General features: G+C 39.8%; 2 protein-coding genes across 2 annotated transcripts in view; both read right to left on the bottom strand.

The window, feature by feature from the left end:
* Positions 1–1,026, bottom strand: part of LOC140368614 (inositol polyphosphate 5-phosphatase K-like) — a 17,453-nt gene extending 16,427 nt beyond the window's left edge. Inside the window, exons 1-2 of the mRNA XM_072455599.1 lie at positions 887–1,026; positions 263–335 (exon numbers count right to left, since the gene is read on the bottom strand). Coding sequence (XP_072311700.1) covers positions 263–330 — 68 coding nt within the window. The 5' untranslated portion in view covers positions 331–335; positions 887–1,026. The remainder of the gene's footprint in view (positions 1–262; positions 336–886) is intronic.
* Positions 1,027–1,584: 558 nt separating this feature from the next.
* Positions 1,585–15,686, bottom strand: LOC140368680 (phosphatidylinositol transfer protein alpha isoform-like). Its single transcript, XM_072455706.1, has 11 exons — positions 15,570–15,686; positions 12,320–12,350; positions 5,617–5,762; positions 5,111–5,202; positions 5,002–5,009; positions 4,483–4,557; positions 3,971–4,051; positions 3,691–3,879; positions 2,864–2,986; positions 2,364–2,413; positions 1,585–2,289 (listed from the first exon to the last, which is right to left on the bottom strand). Exons 1-10 carry the CDS (start codon positions 15,584–15,586, stop codon positions 2,369–2,371), a joined length of 807 nt encoding a protein of 268 aa, XP_072311807.1. The 5' UTR covers positions 15,587–15,686; the 3' UTR covers positions 1,585–2,289; positions 2,364–2,368.
* Positions 15,687–23,997: the final 8,311 nt, after the last annotated feature.

Raw genomic sequence — 23,997 nt, 5'->3', positions numbered from 1 at the left:
TACACTGATATTTTTTTTTAACCAAATACAAAACTAACATATGGTGTTCTGAAAGGTAAGAATAGAATATTTAGAAATAAATTGTACTATTGATGGAAATCAGAATTTTGACATTTTGATTTAATAATGTTGCCATTTTTGTTATAAAGCGTCTTTTGACATGTGATTTATAGTCTGTATGATAACAAACATTAATAATAGTCTGCTGAACTAATCATGATGATTCAGATTAAACTGTTGCAGCTTTAATAAGATTCGTAACCTGAAGCTTTCTGTTCCATGATTCTCCTCCTTTGGAGTGTCATCTGACGGCTCCTCGGACTCCTCCATCGAACCTGCAAAAACAAGGACATGGAAATTATTGTAGAGACATTATGTTTCAGTTTTTTTGTATTGAAGTGTAGCATAATTTTACATTTGGTTCATAGTAAACTACATTATTAATGTAAAATGGCTTAATAATAGTACAAGTTAATTGACTTGTTCAAAGCAGCAGAAGTCATTGGCACTGCCGGATATTAATTTGCACCTTTACATTTTGGAAAAGTGGCTGACATTATGATTGATTAGGATTTAATGATAAAGAAAAGTTTAAGCGGCCGAAATAGTTAAAGTCCCAGAGCAGTCGACGTGTTTTTAAGCTCAGGCTAAAGTAAGCTACTGTAATAAACGCATTATTGTAACCGCCTTAGAGAAACCAGAGTATTTTAGAAACGATCTGTGAGGAAAATACTACTCACAAACTACAACTATCGCCACCAAAAGCCAATTCCGGTAATAACAACATGGAGTACATTTGTTGCATAAAACTTTTTCATGTTTATATAATATGCCAAGTAAAACTAAAACCACATGACTGAAGATAACAATAGTGTCCTAGTTGTACCTTATATTCGGTGAGATCGTGGCTGCGCAGGCCGTTCTGGTCGTTTCTTTTGCTGTAAACAAATGTACAGTAAAACCACGAGCCACAGCTGCGGAGAAGCGTCCGTCAGCGGCCAATGTTGTGCTTCCGGTGTCACGCCCCTCCGCCGGAACACGCCACGTTTCAAAATAAATGTCCTTCAAATTAAGAGTCGACTACTGTAACTGTAGAAACGTATAATACAACGTTAAACAAATGCCAAAAGTTTTGTTAATTTTGTTCAATTACATAAGACGTGTTTCCATGCGTTTTAGTTTGATGAGAAATTAAGTCCTGTTGCCATAGTGATTAGCTATGTAAAACAAATTATCTATTTTGAATGGAGGAAAAGACCCACAATGATGCTAGATTAAACCCAAGATGCTGGAAAAAATAAGATTAATAATTAAAACTAAGTTAATTACAAATGTTTGGGACCACTGATGTAGACTATAGTTATTTTAATTAATTAACACGTATGGCAGACACGGTAAATATTTCTGTTCACAGTAATCATGTTCAAGGTCTTTCTTAAAATTAAAATATTAACAAAATATTTGACAGCCTGGGAAAAAAAAGATTTATGTCTGAAAATCATGGCCTGTAATTGTGGCCGTTGTAAGTGTGTAATGTTAAAAATATGCAAATTGTGGGTGCATTACAAATCATGCAAAAGGAGATTTATAGTAAAAGCACTTGTGGTTTATTTTCAAGGCATCTATTGCTCTCTCATGTATAAACACTGAGTTTATGCAGTTCACTGGCTCAAACTCCACTAATTCATTTACAGAGGAATGACTCATATTAGCGCAAAATGGTCATGAATATATGAAACACATTATTGTAGAGCACAATAAAATCACCAGAATTTAATTCAATACAAAGTCTGCATTTTTTTTTTTTTTTAAACAATCACAACTCGATCTCAAGAGACAACATCAAGCATTCAAGTTGAAACTCTACATAATGGCTGGTTGCATTACAGAACATGTGTTTTTTTACTAGTATTATGTATAATTTAGTCTCAATCAAACAGCATTTAGCTTCTGATTGAGAGAGACTGCTCTGTATTGTAAACGTGGTACATAACAGACAGAAAAACATAATTAAAAAGAAAAGACAATAAAAAACTAAATGTAATTTCAAGAGTCAAGTGACACTCCCTGATCTCAAACACAAAAGACCAATCAGGCCAATACACTGATGTCGATGGTGCATAATTTGATCAATAATAGTTTCCGTGGTTGCATTGGAATGTAGATATGCAAAATATGTAAAATGCACAATTACATTCCAAAAGGCTGTGTTTATTAGTGTCAGTAGCAGTTATTGGTGCTATTGAGAACGGTGGAGTCCACTGACGTTTGAAGGAGGGCTTTGTGAGTCTGAAAAGTACAAGAACATAGTAACAAGGAATACGATTTATAACGCTCTAATGTATAAAGGAATATTTACTCACTGGAGTCATTTGTCAGCTTTTGTGCCTTGGACAGCTCCGTTTATCCTCATCTGCAAAGTTAAAAGCCGGTTAGAAGTGGCAAACAAGTAGCTTTATATAACAGTATCATTGTGTAGAAAAGAAAAGGTGCCGTAGTTTAACTTTAATTTGAGTTATAGTAATATCGTAGTCTTAATGATTTACTAAGACTGACCACTAGAGGGCGCCTGATGTATATTGCTAGATATCTTCTTGAGCAATGAATAGCCACAATGTTATAATAATTACTATGCATGTTAAAAGTGTCACTTCACGCGATATACATTTCCCGGTACAAGCAGTTATCAGCTGTAAATCGGAGTATATTCTACTGACTATGCTAAATCTTGAGTTATAATCTTGTAAATGCATTTAGTTACGGAACATTAAAATAAGTCAAACTCGATTTGGGGAATGGGTTTTTGTTGCACGCTCTTCAAGTCAGGGCCTTTATAATGAACAGAAGTTGGGTTTGACCGGACCTCGTCGAGCTCGGCCTTGGTCCTGTCCTCCATCTGGCGGATGTCGTCCATGGTCATGCCGTGCCAACTGTCGAGGGAGCAGAAGAGCTTTCTGTGGAAGTTTGTGAACAGCCGCTTCTCCATCTGAAATCGCAGAGCGGTCTTATAAGAACACTTTCAAAAACATTTCTAAAAACGCACTGTTTGTACTCTAACCAGTTTCAGCGTACACAGTCTCTACCGTCACCTGCCCCTAAAGCCGGATTCAAGAGCAAATCTTTGTGTGAAATGACTTAAAAAGGGACAAGTTTGTTTGAATACACGTCATGCGTAACAATCTCCAGACATTTCTGTGCAGCCATGTTCGACATTTGTACATTTGACCGTAAAATTTGTGTACATTTTCATTTATATCCTATAGCAGATTTAAATTGTTTTTCCTTTTGATTTTATATAGGTTGTTTTATCATTGTTCATTGTTTTATGTTGCACCAAATCACCAAATAAATTCTGTTCATTGGCAATGGAAATAAACGTTTGCTGATTGGCTACAAGCTTTGTTTTGTAAAAATAAAATAAAATAAATAAAATAAATAAAATAAATAAAATAAATAAAATAAATAAAATAAATAAAATAAATAAAATCTGGTTTATCTTGACAAGTTCAAGTAAAACCTGCCGGACTCACTTCAGCGACTTCTTTCAGATTTATCCAACAGTCATTCAAATTGCACAGAACAGACTGTTTGAAGCGCTTTACGAACACGCACTACAAACTTCATTTTCACGATCATTTAAATAAATAAAGAGGCCGTAATCGAGGCGACCTGTGAGCAAACTGAACTCACCTTCTGAATGGTGCTCTCGACTTTGCCTTGAAGTGCAAACATTTTGAACTCGGCCCTGACCAGTTTGTAGGCGCACATGTGGGGCGTGTTCGAGTCGGACTCCAGGGTTTTCTGCCACCCGGGCGACAGCGGACCCCGGCCCGTTTTTTCAGACTTAAACTTGGTTGGATCTTCGTCGTCTTTGTAGTCCTGAACAACAACAACAAATAAAGTCCCGATTTTCAATATCTTTTAAATTATTAAAAATTTTAAAATTATTAAAAATTTTCGGCTGCGATACCTTGGGTTCATCCAAATCTGCAGCAATGTCAATGTCAATAACTTTGCAGTTTTTCCATTGTGCTTCATCTAAACCGTGAACCTGTAAAGACAAATTATAAAGTTAATTTAAAATAATACATTGTGTGCTTGAAAAGATATGGGCCCGTGGGACAAAAAGCCCACACATTTTGAAGTGCAAGATACAAACTTAAAGGATGAAAATCCCAGAAAACAGTTTCAAAAATGAATCAGATCATAAATAGAACATGAGCTGAAATAGAATTAATACAAGTAACTATAATGAGTCGTAGATGTTAAATATTTGACCCTCTACAGCTCAAATATCAATGTAGCACACGACAAGAATTAAGAAAATTACCTCAACTTGGTGTGCACTATAATAATTATTCCTCTTACATTTATTGAGCGATTGTCACAACAGGTCGAAGGTGTTTTATTCTTGTTTTTTCCTGAACACTTTGACCTGAAACTGCAGGTGCTCGTTTTATACTGAACAATTCTCTGACTCACATTTTCGATGGTGCCCATGTCGGGCTTGTGCCACGTGATGATCTCAATCATGAAGCGCTCACCCATGTACGGGTTCTGGAAAGAGAAAACAAATGCCATTGTCTTTCTGTCAGATCAAATTTGACAGTGTAAAAAAAAGTGTTAAATTAATGCATCAGTTTCTCATTTTAGTCCATTTACTAACTGAAATGTTTTATTTTAGTCTTTTAACTGGCTCAAATGCTTTATTTCAGTCAATTTACTGACCGAAATATTTTATAACAGTCTATTTACTGAAGTGGTGTACACTTGTAGTCATAGTAACCCGTATAGTGTGTGGGTGTTGTTGTGGCTGTGGTTGTCTGCTCTTCATGTGGATGTTGTTGCTTTCCGTTTTTTGCTGCAGAACAGGAACCAGCTGCAAAACTGTTTTTAAAACAGAGCCAGGCCTGATCATTGTATTTGAAATACAATTTAATCTAATATACAATGAGTCGTAGGATATGGCGCAAAAAAAAAAAAAAAATTATATAAACTTACTTTAAGGACTGTATGGAAGAGCAGCGGGTCACAGGGGAAGAGAAACAGACAATAATAGTTAGTTAAATATATGTAAATGATGCTGTTGATGTTTCCATGAGCGCCTCACCTGTTTTACAGTACGGATAAGCGTTCCAGGCCTCTTCGTGGATCTCTAAAGAGCCTTTTGGAGCCAGCGCTCTAATCCAACCTGGGACTTTACTGTGAAAAACACAATCATCAACAATTATAAACACTACTGAGCATCGATAGAGTCTTTGTAGTACTTATTGTGCTTTGGTCAGACTTCTGTTTGTGTTATACAAAATGTGTCTGACGCCCTCTGCTGGAAACAAAACTATTGTACCTCACTGAAGCAGCAAAATACACGCAACAACTTCTTTATTACAAGAGGGAATTTAGACAATAGAGGGAAGAAAATGCACTGAAAATGTGGTAAATCTCGTGACGTGTGCAGTGTTACCTCTGTAGGTGGTAGATCTTGTGCGTGTGCAGTGTTACCTCTGTAGGTGGTAGATCTTGTGCGTGTGCAGTGTTACCTCTGTAGGTGGTAGATCTTGTGCGTGTGCAGTGTTACCTCTGTAGGTGGTAGATTTTGTGCGTGTGCAGTGTTACCTCTGTAGGTGGTAGATTTTGTGCGTGTACTGTCCCGCCTCGTCTCCGTTCTTGTAGGGCTCATTTTTCAGGACCTCCACTCCTTCTCCTCCTCCGGTCTCTCCTTTGCTGGCCTCGGCGACGGCGTAAAGCTGCCCCACCTGGTACTGGAGACACAGGGACAAAACACTTCATTCTTCTTCTACTCCTGTTCTACTGGACACTGTGATCAATGACACCTGAGATTAGATGTGAAACAACAAACCTAAAAAACAATTGTTTTTTTTTACAATTTTCTAGTCTTGACTTTATTTGGTGTATTTATACCTGTTGTACATATAGATTATTAGGTTTTACACCAATCGACCGGGTAATTGTGGAGAAAACTTGGAAAAATGTGTAGAAAATGACAGGAAGAGTCATTACACTAGGGACACTCATTCCAGTCATAGATTATGTATAATTTACACAAAGAAACAACTTTTTAAAATCCATCCATCCATTTTCTACCGCTTGTTCCCTTTCGGGGTCGCGGGTGACTGGAGCCTATCCCAGTGACTTCGGGCCTTAGGCGGGGTGCACCCTGGACAGTGGCCAACTCGTCGCAGGGTTAACACAGAGACATAGACATTACAGACAAACATTCACTCTCACTAGGGCCAATTTAGAGACACGTGCATGTCTTTGGACGGTGGGAGGAGCCAGAGAACCCGGGGAGAACCCACAGTAACATGGGGAGAACATGCAGACTCCACCCAGAGAGATCATGTGATGTTGGTCTGGTCCGGGAATCGAACCCATGATTTTAACTTTTTAAAATCTTTAACATTAATTCAACTAAATAAAGTCACCCTCAATTTGTGTTTGCCAAATGTTTTTGGGTAATTTCCTAGTGTGATGTCATCAATTACGAACAGGAAGTGAAATTATAACCTAAAAAAAATGTTCTGTGATAACATTTTTATAATTTTATAGCAAAATTCTAAATCTATTGAACTGCATTTTACTTCAATGAGTTGTCAAACCTGTAGGGGGCACTTTAAGAATGTGTAACTAGAATGACAATCGACACTAATGATACGATATTCAGACGATTATGTTAAATGTGTTAAACCATGTCTTTAAATGAATTTAGTTGAGGTTTAATTGTTCAGAATGTTTAGAATGTGCCCCTAAACCTTTAGATTAAAAATTAAAGAGATGTTGAACCAGCTCTTTTTGTAGTATTTTTACTAGGGACATACATTGAAATATTGTGATATCGATATCGTGGGCTGCTTTTTCGATATATCGCCATGAGTCATTTTTTGGTACAATTTCCCAAATTATTTTGTGACCGCGCAACAAATTTGTTGCTCGTTTAAAGATGGGAAACACGTTTACGCAAAACATTTGACATTTTGACTGTTTTGATGATTAAAATGGCTGTATTTCCGTGTGAGTTTGCGCCGGTCGTGGTTTAAGAAAGAAAAACGTTGTTAAAATGCATCGGGTTCGTTAAAAAATTAGTGATACATCATGAGCAATATATTGATTATTCCATGTACCACAAAATCGTGATATTATCATACCGTGAGCAGCGTGTCGTTTATTGCGTGGGATTGTGACCGACCCCGTGATTCCAAGCCCTAATTTTTACTACTAAACGATAAACTCAATATTACAATTTTGTATAGAAAAATGATCACAATGTTATTTACATTTTTATATATTTCCCACTCCTCCCTACCAATAATGTAAAGTAAATGTTAATTACAGTCAAACTCTCAAAAGGACTATATTTAGTGCCACAGTTGAGTGTTTGAGTCAGCAGTTTGGGCTGGTCCTCGGTTTCCGCTGACGACGGAAAAACAGTGACTCAAAAGCAAAAAAACAACAACTGCACCCCTGGTCAAACAAGTCCAAAGAAACACATCGAGGAGTTTTAACAAATGAAGAAAAAGCTCGAGAAAGTCACTTAAACTATCCGTCAAAAGTGTCATAATGAGCCAGAATAAGAGACACAATCCAGTCATTACACGGAATTAAACTGAAGTCACCAGAAAGTGAGTCAAAAATATCAGATACTACGTGATACTAGAGGGAAAAAAACAGAATTACACCTTTTATAGACAAAACTACTATAAAATGGTAATACATGGGTTTGATTTTATTATTAGAAGTGTAAATACATTTTTAATGATTTGCCAATAGTTTAAGCGAGCCACTGATGGAAAGGAGGAGATGTGGAGCAGAATGTGCCTCCTAAAATAACCTGCTCCAGTGTTTGAAGAGGTTTGTGACAGTTTGTGACAGGAATGTGGAACTGCAGGTCGGACCGCTGCGCGTCTGTCACGGTCTGTCGTCGGCTGGAAACGGCTTCGAGTGAAAAGACATCGCGCTAAAACCGATCAAGGACAGAGCAACAAGTCAAGGCGAAGCTGAACGAGTGACGAACAAGAGACGTACGAGTGGAGGCGTGGCACGGACGAGACAAACTGGAGTTTGTTCCACAGCGAACTGAGCCTTTTATGCCATTTAGTGAAAAACTATTCATCGGATCAGGATTTGACAGCTTCTTCATCGTAAACCACAGCATTGATCTAAAACGACTCAATAGGTCGACTGACTTCCTGTTCAAAGGGATGAAAATGGCTTTGAGACACTTTTGGGACATGACATGACCCAGAAACTGAATGTACTGCAGGTAAAGCACTGAGCTGTACTAGGGAAGGTGAAAACGGACGTTTCCTCAGCGCTCAAGCCACGGGACGACTCAAACGAGCACGAATCAAAATAGACTTTCAAATGTTGCGTCGTCAGAATGTTCCAAGTTCTAAAACTGAGGCAAAATTGAGTAGATCATAAATTATGTTTCATGAGTAAATGACCTCAGATCAAAAATGGAAATGGTTTAAGTCCACAATTTGGAATTTTGAGGGTAGAAATGTCAGTTTGCTTTACAAAGAATGAATTAATACAATTTTCTAGCCTCAAAATTGTATTTGAGCTTCATAAAAAAAAGTTTCATTTGTGTTAAAGTACTTTGAGATCAACATCTCCATAAGTACCAGTGAAAAGAAAATCTAGATTTTTGCCTTCGTAACAAATGCTTACTATTAAATAAACAAATTAAAAATCTGAAATGTCTTTAAAGGACAACTATTAAGCTTTATTTGTATCGTTATCAGACTTTAAACATACTCTTGAGCACCTTCAGTTTGGCATCTCATGTTTTATCTAACTAAAATTCTTATAAAATAAATAAACTAAAATTCTTATAAAATAAATAAACTAACGTCTGTATCACTACTGCACTAACTGAGATTTGGCACCATCTACTGGCTGCAGAGGGAATTACATAGCTTAATAATAAATATTGTATTATATTATAAATATCTTGTGATACTAGGTCGAGAAAACTCCACAGATCGGGGAAATTCAGAATAGTATTTTTGACGTGGTAGGCGAGATGAGTTTCTAACAAGGATTCATAAAATAGCATGAATCGAGCTAAATGCTACTCCAGGTGTGTTTTTGATGAGACTAAAAACCTAAAAAAATATATTCAGCATAACGTTGTCCTTTAACCCAACCTTAGAGTAATCGTGATGACAGAGCGCCAGTACAACATCGCTAAAAGCTCATCATTTATGTGTATTTATCCATCTCGGTCAAAATCTCCGCCCCTTCCCGTGACTTTGTGCCTAAACAAAGTGTCCTGAACTCGCTTGACGTCTGGACGGATCACCAGGAAAAGCCGGTCACGCAGCGAGCGGTTTAGCGGGGTTTAGTGGAGCAACGGCCCGGACACAAAGGGCCCAGTGTGGAGACGCGGGCTCCACTCGCGGCTGGAGGAACGGTGCGAAAGCGGGGTAAAGGTGAGGGCGGCTGGCGGGGCGAGCGGCTCAAGAGCACGCGGGCAGATAAAGTCGAGAGCCAGCGCGGAGGCATGTGAAGGAGGTCAACGGGGCAGCCAATGTGCTTTGGAAACGCCAGTAAACACGCAATGAAAGTGGGAAAAACAGAGCTAAAAACATGTCTGAACAGTAAGACTTCAAGCTTTCATCCACTAATCAACCGAAACAACGTATTCTGGACTAAAACACACCTTTTTATAACAAAGAAGGCAGCAATATTAAATCAAAATGTCAAAAAAGGATAAACTATTTCTGATCTTCATGAATAATACACTTAATACATTAAATATTCTCCATCTAGAATTCTTCAATCACCATTTAAATGTAGGGCAGCACGATTAATCACATTTATAAGTGCGATTTCAATTATTACGCTTTCCGATTACAACTTATTTCCATTTCCAAGACACTTCAAGGTGAATTCAATAAAGCGTGCGAGTATTTTTAAGTGTGAAAAAGCTATAAAAGCATCTATTGTGTTATATCTGTTTATACATTATTTGGTCACTTAAAATCATAATTAAAATTGACATCAAGACCTAAAACCAATGGAAAAACATACATTAAAAGAAAGTCAAGTTGATTTAAGGAGGTTTAACTTGACCTAATTTCACCCTAGGCTTTTAAACGTGTCATAAACATCAATAATAATAGTAGTAATAGTATATAAGCTCTACACTTTCTCTAAAGGGTCATTTTGACAGTATTATGAGCTAAAACAAAATCTTGATTATGATGTCATAATTGCGCAGCCCTATTTCAAAGTTTAGTTAATACTGTATTCAAAAAGTGTCAATGTCGTTTCACAAGTCAAATAATTGAAAAAATAATCCCTGACTGGCTTCTAAACAGGACTACAACAGAAGAAGTCAAATCACGTTGGGTCAAAGACTGGTCAATACGAGACAATAATGCCTGTTTGTTTTTGGTTCGATTTTAGTTTGTAGAACCCTAAAAATGCTGTTAAAATGATGACATTTTTACGATTTACTAATTTTGACTTTATTTGGTGTTTACATACTTGTTGTATATATAAAATTATAATTCTACGTCAAACAAGCAGGTATTTGTGGAGAAAACTTTGAAAAACTGTAGAAAATGACAGGAAGTGACATATCCCAGGGACACGTTCCAGTCAAAGTGTAGGCATGATTTACACAATAGAAACAACTTTTTTGTCTCTCTAAACTCTATTATATTTTAATTTGTCAAATTAAAACTTTTTTTTTTACTTTAGATGAGTTTTTTCTCTATTTCCTAGTGTGATGTCATCAATCACAAAAAGGAAGTGAAATTATAAACCTCAAAAATATGCTATTATGGGATGAAATGTGTATAACTTTTCGCAAAATTTTAAATATATATAGAACTTAACTGCATTTGAGTTCAATGAGTCATCCGACCTGTAGGTGGCGCTTTAAATACCATCATCATTATCACTGCATCTGCTCCAAGCCACACGCGCACAATGACAACAACTGACTGTAAAACTCTGGATTAAATCAAGAATTGACCATTAGAAATGTCAATCTCCATTCAAACTTGATTAACGGCACATCTCAAATTGCATCTACACTAAACTTACTCAGACAAACTGTATTGAGCCACAAGAGAAATGACTTAAACCAACAACGGAAACGATCCAAACAGTAACAGTAACAGTGACAGTGACAGTAAACACAGTCAAACACAAGCATCGAGATTAGATTTGCACTTTTTGCAATTTAATTCAAAGCTCACATATAAACTGCTGAATTAATCCAAGAGTTTCAGAACATGTTTGTCGATGTCTAAACTACAGGGTTAGCAGGTTTTAACTGCACAAGTCAGGACACTTTGGAAATGATATACCGTATGTAATAATTGCAGTCTTTAGCCATTTGCAGCCCGAGCATTAAAGTGCCTATGACAGGTTTTTACACTTTTTCTAATTTTGACTTTATTTGGTGTATTTATACAATGGTTGTACATGTAAATTATAGATTTAGTATATATGTGGAGTAAAGTGAATTTGTTCCTGTTGAATTGCCTCCTGTATGAATTGTGCCTTGCTTACCATTCGGGTTATGTCATGATATCAAATGTAAGTTAACGATTATTCACCATTATTAATGAGACTGACAGAACAGCAGGGAAATATTTACAAAATTGAACTTTCTGAAAGACAATAAAAATAAAATAAAAAATAAAAGTAACATGTCAAAAACAGAGATAATGAAAAGTTATTTACATTTAGGTCTATTTTTTGGGCTGTATATTGAACTAAAAAGGCTTAATTTTGCTTCCAAGACAGTCACGATTATCATTTTTTTGGTTCATGATTATATTGTGACCCGAATAATCACGATTATCGACCAGCCGAACAATTGCGACATCGCTACCTTCTACGTGACCAACTTTATGAAATCAAACTATCCCAATAACTTCACTATTGCATTCGGACAAACTACACTTTTTGAGGTCCAGATTGTGCAGAAATTACACCATTTTGCTTCTATAACGGCCATAATAATTATCTTTTTAGTCTTTATGTTTATATTGTGACCTGATGAATGAGTAACAGAATAATCTCGACATCACAACACTCTACAATAACTATTAGAACATCAGAGATTGGACTAAAAGCGGCTGCTGGTCCTTGTATTCTGTGTGTAAACGTTCCCATTGTTAAAGAGACGGAAACCAATGCAGCTTATCTCGCTCGTTACTTCCTCTCAACTTGTTCAAATAAATCCTCAAACTGAAGTAAACGCCTTTAACTGGCGTCGTGTAGAGGGGGAAAAAGCTCTCAAAATGTGAAGTGAAATCATCCCGTGAGCGCTTACCTCTTCCACTGAAATGGGGAGGATGATCCGGCTGAAACACAAACAGAACGATTTGAGTGACAAACGGAAACGCAGACGGCCGACGTCAACGAAAAGGAAGTCACGGCGACACGACTTCCCAACGTGAGCGGCTCAGAGTTTAACAAAATACCGGTTTACTGCGGGTGAAACGGTTTTACGAGAGCTAAAAGTCACAAAGGATAAACGTGACACGACAAGAAGTTCGCGAACAGATTTGTGGTTTCTCTAAAGCCGAGAAAATGTGTGACAAAATCTGTACAAATGTGAGATAAAAGACGGCGGATGGTGAAGATTAAACTTGAATTTAAACGCGAGTAAATGTGCAGTTCAAGGTGGAGATGTAGATGTTTGATGGCATTACACTCATCTTACATTTACTCAATTTTCATTGCTAAAAATAACTAAACTTGACAGACTTGCCACAGATCTTTCTTGTAAATCGTGCCTAAACCGAAATAAATGTTCCGTACGTGACTTTTCTACTTTGGGCGATTATTTTAGTTGTCGAGCGATCATTGTTTTATTAGTGGACGAGTCAAACCATTATTCCTATTGTACAGAAAGACTTTAAATGCAGCAACACAATAAAAGGTTGAAATTGCTGACTGAAAGCTTCTCGATAAAAAAAATGTATGAATAAAGTGTATTATTGATAAAGAAAATCAGACATTGTTTATTCTTTTTTAACATTTTGACTTGATAATCCCGCCGTCTTGGTTATAAATAAAGGCGTTTTTTTAATGCGTTTTAGAGTCGGTTTTGCCCAGATAACCATGATAAAAATGCCATTATTTTGTCACAATCAGTCAATGAATTGTCGTGGCACTACTTTAAGTTTGTGATGTATTAAAACAACTTTAAAATAACCGGTAATAGTCCGGTTTTCGGGAATGAGCCTGAGGGCGATCTGAGCTCCTCTAGATTCTCTTCTTACACAGGACACTTTTTGACACTTGGCGAAGTTCATAATGTTGGACATGGGCATATAGTTAGAGGTGGTTCTGTTACCTAGCAACCGAACTGTAAACAAGGCACAAATCCATACGAATCGCACAAACAGTTACGATTTGACAATAAATATGACCTGAAAACACCTTTCTTTTGTTGAATGATCATTTAAACAGTCAGGAAAGTGTGTCAGTTAAATGTAAACCGTCTGTTTTCAAGGGCACGTCGCACGTTGATGACATCACAGAGGGATTCTGTTTAAGCACTCGGCTCTACTTACTGTCATTTCCAACTTGTATTTTTCTCTTCACAAACTGCAACTTCACGGATGTAAAATTATGATGGATATTTACCACACGTTCTACGCCACCAAACTACGTCATAAGTAGAAAAACAGGAGCACTTTAAGTAGAATTTTAACAGTTAATGCTCTCGACTTTTGGTTCTTTTATCTTAGTCAAACTTTCATGTGGAAAAACATAATAATTACACCCAGGTTAAGTCGCAACAGATGAAAAGGAAAAACAAATCCAAGTTTAAATGATGTAAAATCAATATTGCAGTTAAAATCTACTGTTTTGAGGAGTGATAGATGAGTTCAGATGGTTTTAGCCGCAAGTCTGTTTGTTTGTTTGTTTGTTTGTCTGTCGAAGCAGTAGAACAGTTCAGCACGTCAACACAAGGTGGCGCTGCAAATAGTAAGAAGTCAAGGCTCAACCACAAAACATTGAGTGAGTTTAGTGTAAAAAAAAAAAATAGAAACAATTAAAAACTCCTATAACTGCGTTTGCGTTTCAAACGTGCAACTGCAGCGTAAAACAGACGTCACATTTGAAATTCTAAATTAAATCATGAAACAAAAAAAAGGCCGTCACGCCGCCGCTCGCAACAGATGAATATACCAGGCTGCAAGTGTCGGGCCTCAGGTTACCGCGGCGCTCCTGACAACGCAATATCATGAAGGCTGCGACTTAAGTTTGCCCACAAATATTTACCGACCCATTAAAACTCTGAAAGGAAAAACGCAGTAGATTGTATGTCATAATAATGGCTCAGCACAGTTTGTGATACGAGCTGTACTTTATTAACAATATATGTGGAACAACAGAGTGTAGACGACTCCGGTGACAGTATTGAACGTTTGTGTGCGTTTTGTGTGGCGTTTTACAATAGCCAATGAATCGCCACCTGTCGCGGCGTTGCCAGGCCTGAATATTTTATAAGAATGAAGAAGGAGAAGGAGAAGGAGAAGGAGGAGAAGGAGAAGAAGATTTCCACAGCGTTTACCACTTCGTAACGGGACGAACGGCGTGCAGACAAGCCACGATACGATCTAAACGTGGTCAGAATGAAGTGAATTATCATCTGGAGAGAGGGACCAAAGGGCTCAGCTTGGCCCTTGTACTTTGCCCCCCCCCCCTGGTCATGTGACACTGATGCACAATATACTTTTGAGTGAGAAAACTGCAAATCTAATGCAAAATGTAGCTTGTTTAAGAGGTCGTAATGTGCACTGTAACTCGAGCTGCAGGAACAATCGTGACACATCGACAATTAAAATGTTTATGATGATTGTAATTGTGATTGTGGGATTATACAGACTCTAAAACGCACGGCAAACACCATTTTCTAACAGATACAGCGACTTTACGGAATCAAAATGTCATCAAATAATCGACAATTAGTGTTAGTCATCTTAAATAACATTTGATTCGTCATATAGAAGACTTCAGGCACCTTCAGTCTCAATGCACAATAGAAATAGCAGTTTGACAGGTCGACTAATTGAAAAAAAATAATAGCTGAATAGTAAAACAATGGTAATATAATCATAATCCTACTTAAGAATAATGACTGTAATCTATGCCAGTGCTTTAAGAAGTTTAACAAGTTCGTGAAAACTTCCAAACTCGTCAGAAACATTCGGGATCATTAGGATTTTGGGCAAAAACTCGGCCAATGTTTAAGATTACGGCGCTTTACAAGAAGAATAAAAAGGTATGACCGGCGTTAAAGTCTAACCAAACTAACGTCAAACACCGCTCTGCATCTGCACAACCGAACGCACAGACGCAGTGGACGCGGAATACCGTGCAAACCCTCCGCGTTTCAAGTTGGATCGGGTGAAAAAAAACAAAAGCGAGACCTCCGCGTCTCAAGGGAAGCGCCGCGTTTTTCCTTTTCAGCCCCGTTTTCCCTGCGACTTTGACGTCGCCGTGACGCCGTCTTTCCATTCAAAACTTCCCCGTGTTACCGTCGTTTCCCCCCCCGCGGTACTTACAACTCGTGGATGAGCATGTCGGCTGCGGGTCCGCACGGGAGGGGGGGAGAAAAGCACCGTAAAGTGACCGGGAGGGGAAAAAGTCCGCGGAAGTGGGTCTCTTTTGACGCCGCGGGGCCGTTGTGCGCTCGTCGCCTTGACGCACGCCGCTCCTCTGACGCTTTTCTTCCGGGATGATGCGCGGGGGCGTGGCTGCGGGAGCGAGGGGGCGGAGCTTTCACCTCACGTTCACAGGTAGCGTCAGGTGGCGTTCAAGTGCAAGCGTTCACGTGCACTCCGGACTGCCGCGTGGTCGTCCCCGGAGTCGCGTCCCGGATGGTTTCCCGGTGAATACACGTCGTTTCATGTGTCGCGCTGCTGGCCCCGCCCTGCAGTCTGACGTCACGCTCTTACTCACGTTCGACCGTTTTTTTTTTTTAAAGTTGTTGTAAGATGTTTCTTTGTGTCGCCCAGAACCTGAATAACCTGGGCTGTTTAGAGACAGAGTGTTCCGTGAAGTAACGCGCAGGTCTGTAGCGCTGGCCCGGAGAATGTCCCGTACGGGGTCCCGTAGCAGATTTAAAATTGTTTCTCTTTTTGACTTGTTTTGTCATTAATCATTGTTTTATGTTGCACCGAATCACCCTAAACAAGTTGCTATGTTTGTGAAGTCTGTTCATTGACAATGGCAATAAACCTTTTCCGACGAGACATTTTGTGTATTTTATTTATTTTATTTTTTCAAACTGAATCAAATCCCACAGGAAAGCATTATGAATTAATTTGTGAAAAAAATGATACAAAAAAGTTGCCTTGCCACAAACAATGTTAGATTTGCAAGCCTATAATTGAAACAAAAATAGGCACACAAAAAACAGTGATAATAATACATGTCTGTTGTCTGCTTTTATTTAGAATCACAGAACAATAATCGAAACGTTTAAATGTAAGATTTGCTGAATTCTGTGGATGCACAACAGGCTGCCTGGTTAGTTTTTAAACCAATTCATTTCGGTCTGGATCCAGAAATCCGTCACATAAATCACACTCTAAAATAATGCTTCGTGTCCGCCCTTAAAACAGTTTGAAGATTTGAAATAGATGGTAAATCAAAGGCTGCTCTGCTCGTCTCTGTGGTCATGTTAAGCCCATTTTAACAATGAAAACAACGGTTACTAACTAAATGTCAGGTGCCGTGTCTGATGCCATGTGTGACATAACATTTCAGGCAAAGAAATACCGTCACCATGGAGACAAGCAGCAGGTTGCGGACCATCCACCTGAAAACATACACAGTGCACCTTTAACTGAGCTAGACTTAAGGAATCACACTTTATACTGATTCATCACATGCCTATTACCGTTGTAAATGTACATTTTAGATGCCTAACTTTTTGCACCGATCAATGGCTCAGTCGGTCCCTCATCTGCCTGAAGAGTGGGTCCAGCTCGCCTCCGACGGTCCCTCATCTGCCTGAAGAGTGGGTCCAGCTCGCCTCCGACGGTCCCTCTTCTGCCTGAAGAGTGGGTCCAGCTCGACTCAGACGGTCCCTCTTCTGCCTGAAGAGTGGGTCCAGTTCGCCTCAGTCGGTCCCTCATCTGCCTGAAGAGTGGGTCCAGCTCCAGTCTCCTCGTGTCCGTCTGTCCGTCTGTGACAGTCGGATCTCTCCTTCACTGGAACTCCTCCAGGTTTCTACGCTTTTTTCCCAAAGAGGTTTTTTTTGTAGTTTTTCCTGGCCGAGAAGGAGAGTCTAAGGACAGAGGACCCTGGGACATCGTCCCTCGCCACCACAGACATTGTCTGACTTCATCGCCACCACAGACATTGTTGATTCATTTCTCCCTGTGGCCCTCAGAGGCAACTGTTGTTGTGATTTTGGGCCTTACAAAAATAAATTGATTTGATTTGATTTGATAATGGTTTATGTATTATTCATGCTTTTCAGCTTCCCGTTTCACGCAACATTATAAGAACCTTTCCCCCATTCAAACGATATATAATAAGACATCTAACGTGACCTCATTTGTCCCTGTGTATTGACACTTTTCACTGATTATGCTGATTTGCCCTGTTACTTTATGCAGCTGCTTCTGTTGGATGTGGGGAGTGAACAGAATGCGAGTCTTGTTGTCTTGGCGGAGGGTGGGGCAGGGCCTGGGACTGAACCTGGTCTGGCTGGTCCTGGGAGAAACCTCCGGCGCTGGTTGGACTCGTTTCATGAGACGACGTAGAGCAAACAGTGAAGTTACAACACGTTACGAGGCACGTGTAGACAAACCTGAGGCACTTTGCCGCTCACCTGCTCGATCTGGCGGAGGGCCGGCCAGATCAAGAGGGTTTGTCTCTGTAAGATGTTATTACCTTTTCATTCATTAAATTACAGGTGTTTTTCTTGCTCCAAACCACTTATGTCATTCTGTGGAACATTCAGGGCCGAATGGTCACAGCTCCATAAAGAAAATAAGGTTTCACCCTCTTAACCAGAACATTCCTGCAAACAGCACCTTTAATAACGATGAAGGGAATGGGAAAAGTGCACGTTTAATGTATTATTTGTTTACCATCGTTAAATTCTGGACTTTTTGAACAAATTTTGCTTTTATGGTAATTCTACAATCCCTTTGTTTTGCATTAGTAGAAGTGCATTAACAGCACTGGCAGTGGCATACTTACTGATGGACAGTGAAATAGTACTAGAAGTAACAGGCCTAGTAGTAGCAGTAGTAGTAGTGGCAGTAGTAGCAGTAGTAGTAGTGGCAGTAGTAGCAGTAGTAGTAGTGGCAGTAGTAGCAGTAGTAGTAGTATTAGTAGTAGTAGTAGTAGTAGTAGTAGCAGTAGTAGCAGTAGTAGCAGTAGTAGTAGTAGTAGTAGTAGTAGTAGTAGTAGTAGTAGCAGTAGTAGTAGTAGTAGTAGTAGTAGTAGCAGTAGCAGTAGTAGCAGTAGTAGTAGTAGTAGTAGTAGTAGTAGCAGTAGTAGTAGTAGCAGTAGCAGCAGTAGTAGTAGTAGTAGTAGTAGTAGTAGTAGTAGTAGTAGTAGTAGTAGCAGTAGCAGTAGTAGCAGTAGCAGTAGCAGTAGTAGAAGTAGTAGTAGTAGTAGTAGTAGTAGTAGTAGTAGTAGTAGCAGTAGCAGTAGCAGTAGCAGTAGTAGTAGTAGTAGCAGTAGTAGTAGTAGTAGTAGTAGTAGTAGTAGTAGTGGCAGTAGTAGCAGTAGTAGTAGTAGCAGTAGTAGTAGTAGTAGTAGCAGTAGCAGTAGCAGTAGCAGTAGTAGTAGCAGTAGTAGTAGTAGTAGTAGTAGTAGTAGTAGCAGTAGCAGTAGCAGTAGTAGTAGTAGTAGTAGTAGTAGTAGTGGCAGTAGTAGCAGTAGTAGTAGTAGCAGTAGTAGTAGTAGTAGTAGTAGTAGTAGTAGCAGTAGCAGTAGCAGCAGCAGCAGCAGCAGCAGCAGCAGCAGCAGCAGCAGCAGCAGTAGCAGTAGCAGTAGCAGTAGCAGCAGTAGCAGTAGCAGTAGCAGTAGCAGCAGCAGCAGTAGCCGGAGCGGTAGCGGTAGCGGCAGCAGCAGTAGCAGTAGCAGTAGTAGTAGTAGCAGTAGTAGTAGTAGTAGTGGTAGTAGTAGTGGCAGTAGTAGTAGTAGTAGTAGTGGTAGTAGTGGCAGTAGTAGCAGTAGCAGTAGTAGTAGTAGTAGTAGTAGTAGTAGTAGTAGTAGTAGTAGTGGCAGTAGTAGCAGTAGTAGTAGTAGCAGTAGTAGTAGTAGTAGTAGTAGTAGTAGTAGTAGACAGAAGGTCATTAGGCCAAAGCGCGCCTCCCCATGGTACAACCAAGAACTGCGTTCACATAAACAAAGAGTTAGAAAGTTAGAGGGATTATTTCGTCGCTCTCACACCGAAGAATCCCTAAAAGCATGGAAAAGTTGCCTGCTGTCCTATAAGCAGGCTCTGCGTAAGGCCCAAACCAGATATTATTCAAATCTAATAGAAGTCAACAAAAGTAACACTAAATTCCTTTTCAGCACTGTAGCTAGGCTAACAAACTGTCACAGTGCAGTAGAGCCCTCAATCCCAGCTACACTTAGCTCTGATGATTTCCTCCTATTTTTTAATAATAAAATAAAAACAATCAGAGATAAATTAGATGAAATTACCCCCGCTATTAGCCCTGAACTAGCCCAAGCTAACGTCCCATATAAATCCACCTGTAAACTTAGAAAGGTTCACAGCTGTTGATCAAGCAGAGATAACTTCAGCCATTATGTCCTCTAAAAGCTCAACTTGTGTCCTAGACCCCATTCCAAGCAGACTCCTCAAAGACATTCTTCCCCTAATTATAGACCCTATTCTTAATATAATAAATACTTCACTCGAAAGTGGCTATGTTCCACAGTCCTTCAAACATGCAGTCATTAAACCTCTTCTGAAAAAGCCTAATCTAGATCCCGACCTATTGGTAAACTACAGACCTATTTCAAATCTTCCCTTCGTCTCTAAAATCCTTGAAAAAGTTGTAGTAAAACAGCTTTGTCGCCACCTGCAGGACAATAACTTATTTGAAGTTTTCCAGTCAGGGTTCAGAGCCCAGCACAGCACTGAAACTGCACTAGTTAAAGTCACAAATGATTTGTTATTAGCCGCTGACGATGGACTGGTCTCAATCCTGGTTCTGTTGGACCTCAGCGCAGCGTTTGACACCATTGACCACAACATTCTACTGCAGAGGTTAGAATGTGATGTAGGTGTTGGAGGAACAGCCCTCAGCTGGTTTAAATCCTATCTATCTGATAGGTTCCACTTTGTTAATGTAAACCAGAGCTCCTCACCAAGCTCTAAAGTAATTTACGGTGTGCCACAGGGTTCGGTACTCGGTCCAATTCTGTTTACTCTTTATATGCTACCATTAGGCAACATTATCAGAAAGCATGACATTAACTTCCACTGCTATGCAGATGACACTCAGCTGTATTTATCAATGAAACCTGATCAGAGCGATCAAGTAGACAGACTTAGTGCTTGTGTGAAGGAGATAAAAACCTGGATGACACTAAACTACCTGCTTCTTAACCCTGAAAAAACCGAGGTCATTGTGCTTGGCCCTAAGCATCTACGAGACTCTCTATCTGAGCAGATAGTCACACTGGACAATGTCAGTGTAGCCTCCAGTTCTACTGTAAGAAACCTTGGAGTCTTATTTGACCAGGAGCTCTCATTTAAAGCTCATATAAATCAAGCTTGTAAAACAGCCTATTTCCATTTGCGTAACATAGCCAAAATCAGAAGAATTCTGCCTAAAAGTGATGCCGAAAAACTTATCCATGCATTTGTAACGACTAGATTAGACTACTGTAACTCTCTGCTTGCAGCGTGTCCTAAAAGCTCCATAAAAAGCTTTCAACTGGTTCAAAATGCAGCAGCAAGATTACTAACAGGAACTAAAAGAAGAGAGCACATTACACCGGTGCTGGAGTCTCTTCACTGGCTCCCCGTCGAGTCTAGAATCAAATTCAAAATTCTACTCTTGACCTACAAAGCCATAAATGACATGGCCCCATCCTACCTCAAAGATGCTATAGAACCATATCATCCAAACAGAGCTCTTCGCTCTCAGAATGCCGGCCTTCTGGTGGTGCCAAGAGTCTCTAAAAGTACTGTAGGAGGTAGAGCGTTTAGCTACCAAGCCCCTGTGTTATGGAATCAGCTCCCGACCCATGTTAAATATGCTGACACAGTCTCTTCATTTAAGTCCAGGCTTAAAACGTTCCTCTTCGAAATCGCTTATGGTCAGACTAGTTAGGAACAGAAACATAAACCCACAGCTTCAGCTATGCTGCCCTAGGAGTAACTGTGCTGGGGGAAGTATGGCAGCTTGAGCACTATCCTCTTCTTCTGACTACTTATGCTATCAAACAATATTTATTTTTTGATTCCACTTGCAAACTGTTTACCGCCTTCTTTTCTTTCTCTCACTCCTGAGGACCTGTGGACCCAGATGCCCCTCCCCTGATGAAGTGGTCCCTGCCCTGTGTGGACGGTCCCTCATCTGCCTGAAGAGTGGCTCCAGTTCGCCTCCGACGGTCCCTCATCTGCCTGAAGAGTGGGTCCAGCTCGCCTCCGACGGTCCCTCATCTGCCTGAAGAGTGGGTCCAGTTCGCCTCAGTCGGTCCCTCATCTGCCTGAAGAGTGGGTCCAGCTCGACTCAGACGGTCCCTCATCTGAAGAGTGGGTCCAGCTCGCCTCCGACGGTCCCTCATCTGCCTGAAGAGTGGGTCCAGTTCGCCTCAGTCGGTCCCTCATCTGCCTGAAGAGTGGGTCCAGCTCGACTCAGACGGTCCCTCATCTGAAGAGTGGGTCCAGCTCGCCTCCGACGGTCCCTCATCTGCCTGAAGAGTGGGTCCAGCTCGCCTCCGACGGTCCCTCATCTGCCTGAAGAGTGGGTCCAGTTCGACTCAGACGGTCCCTCATCTGCCTGAAGAGTGGGTCCAGCTCGACTCAGACGGTCCCTCTTCTGCCTGAAGAGTGGGTCCAGCTCCAGTCTCCCTCGTGTCCGTCTGTGAGAGTCGGATCTCTCCTTCACTGGAACTCCTCCAGGTTTCTACGCTTTTTTCCCAAAGAGGTTTTTTTTTGTAGTTTTTCCTGGCCGAGAAGGAGAGTCTAAGGACAGAGGACCCTGGGACATCGTCCCTCGCCACCACAGACATTGTCTGACTCCATCGCCACCACAGACATTGTCTGACTCCATCGCCACCACAGACATTGTTGATTCATTTCTCCCTGTGGCCCTCAGAGGCAACTGTTGTTGTGATTTTGGGCCTTACAAAAATAAATTGATTGATTGATTGAGTAGCAGTAGTAGTAGTAGTAGTAGTAGTAGTAGTAGTAGTAGTAGTAGTAGTAGTAGTAGTAGTAGTAGTAGTAGTAGTAGTAGTAGTAGCAGTAGTAGCAGTAGTAGCAGTAGCAGCAGCAGCAGCAGCAGCAGCAGTAGCAGTAGCAGTAGTAGTAGTAGTAGTAGTAGTAGTAGTAGTAGTAGTAGTAGTAGTAGTAGTAGTAGTAGTAGCAGTAGCAGTAGCAGTAGCAGTAGCAGTAGCAGTAGCAGTAGTAGTAGTAGCAGTAGTAGCAGTAGCAGTAGCAGTAGCAGTAGCAGTAGCAGTAGCAGTAGCAGTAGCAGTAGCAGTAGTAGTAGCAGTAGTAGTAGTAGTAGTAGTAGTAGTAGTAGTAGTAGTAGTAGTAGTAGTAGTAGTAGTAGTAGTAGTAGCAGTAGAGTGAATGTACAATGCGGACAGTAAGTAGACGCTGCAGTTGTTGTAATACAGTTGTAATAATGGAAGAATTAACACTGAAACACTGGACTAATAGTTGGCGTGTGAACCTATTCGGAAAACACCCTCCATTCTTAACAAAAACAATGTCATTTAAAGGTGATCGACATCTCTTTTCCCACAGTTTCAAAAGCTGATTCGTTGATGATTCAGTCAAATACAAATATAACTGGCTTGACTGGCTATAATTAATCCTTTTAAAATCTCACAGACTCAAGAAGCAGGTGAACGTCCCCTTCAGCATCTGTCCATGTGTCCAATACTGACCTCTACTGTTTGGATGTTGTCATTGTTTATCTGTTGCACATTTATCAGCTTTTTAAGGGGAAAGTTCTACTGTGAGTCTGCAGCGTGTTGTCTTACTTTTACTGTTAAACTCTGCGGAATCGCTCATTTGTCCAAGTATCAGAGTAAAAGTTAGAAAGAAGTCATTTGGATAATGTTTTGACCTCCATCTGAAACAAGTCAGATTACCAGCAGATTGAAAATGACTGTCTACTATGTCTACTACTACTATTGTCCAGATGACTTCTTTTGAAAGTGTTAAAGTTAAGCACTATTATCTCTGGTAGTACTAAAGGTCTTGTAGTTTTCTGGTTGTCTCATGAGAATAATATTGGCATAAATACTTAATAAATTAATTAATACAGAATTCAACACAGGTATTTCATTATATCTTGGGTGTAAATCTCCAGCAATGGAATCGATCGATGGAAACCTGTGGCAAAAAAAACGCAAAAACAAAGAGAAGGACGACAGCGACGGACTAACTTTTGCAGTGAATCTGAAATCAAGCAAATTTGACGGAAAACGGAACAAAAGGGACAAATACATCAAACTGACTTTATACAAAACAATCTTTTTTGTGTGTGTGGCATTTCTGCTTTCTCTTGTTCTCTTTGTTTAGCTCAATTCCAGGCATTTTTATTGCAACGATAATAGGTTGTCTGCTTGTCAAAGTGGAGATTAATATTAAGTTCTACGCTATTTTGTAGAAAATTCAAGGAAAAAATAGATCTACAATTAGAATAGAAGGTTTTGGACCCTCCACATAAAACGTTCACAGTGTCTCTTTAAAATCAGCTGCATAAACAAAGTAATATGAAGATTACAAGCACTAAAATAATCAATGAAACAAACGGGAAACAA

This window comes from Eucyclogobius newberryi, unplaced genomic scaffold, assembly GCF_026437365.1.
Source record: "Eucyclogobius newberryi isolate DKJ021-1_F unplaced genomic scaffold, fEucNew1.0.hap1 SCAF_10, whole genome shotgun sequence".
Taxonomy (NCBI): domain Eukaryota; kingdom Metazoa; phylum Chordata; class Actinopteri; order Gobiiformes; family Gobiidae; genus Eucyclogobius; species Eucyclogobius newberryi.
Note: the sequence above shows the minus strand (reverse complement) of the source record. Positions and strands in the feature narration are given on the sequence as shown.

Bases quoted from the DNA above. Each gene is read 5' to 3' on its own strand.
- LOC140368680 (XM_072455706.1), bottom strand. The intron at 5,203-5,616 runs GTAACACTGCAC...TGTTTTTCACAG, and splicing joins AAAATCTACCACCTACAGAG to TAAAGTCCCAGGTTGGATTA. The intron at 2,987-3,690 runs GTGAGTTCAGTT...CTGCGATTTCAG, and splicing joins TCGAGAGCACCATTCAGAAG to ATGGAGAAGCGGCTGTTCAC.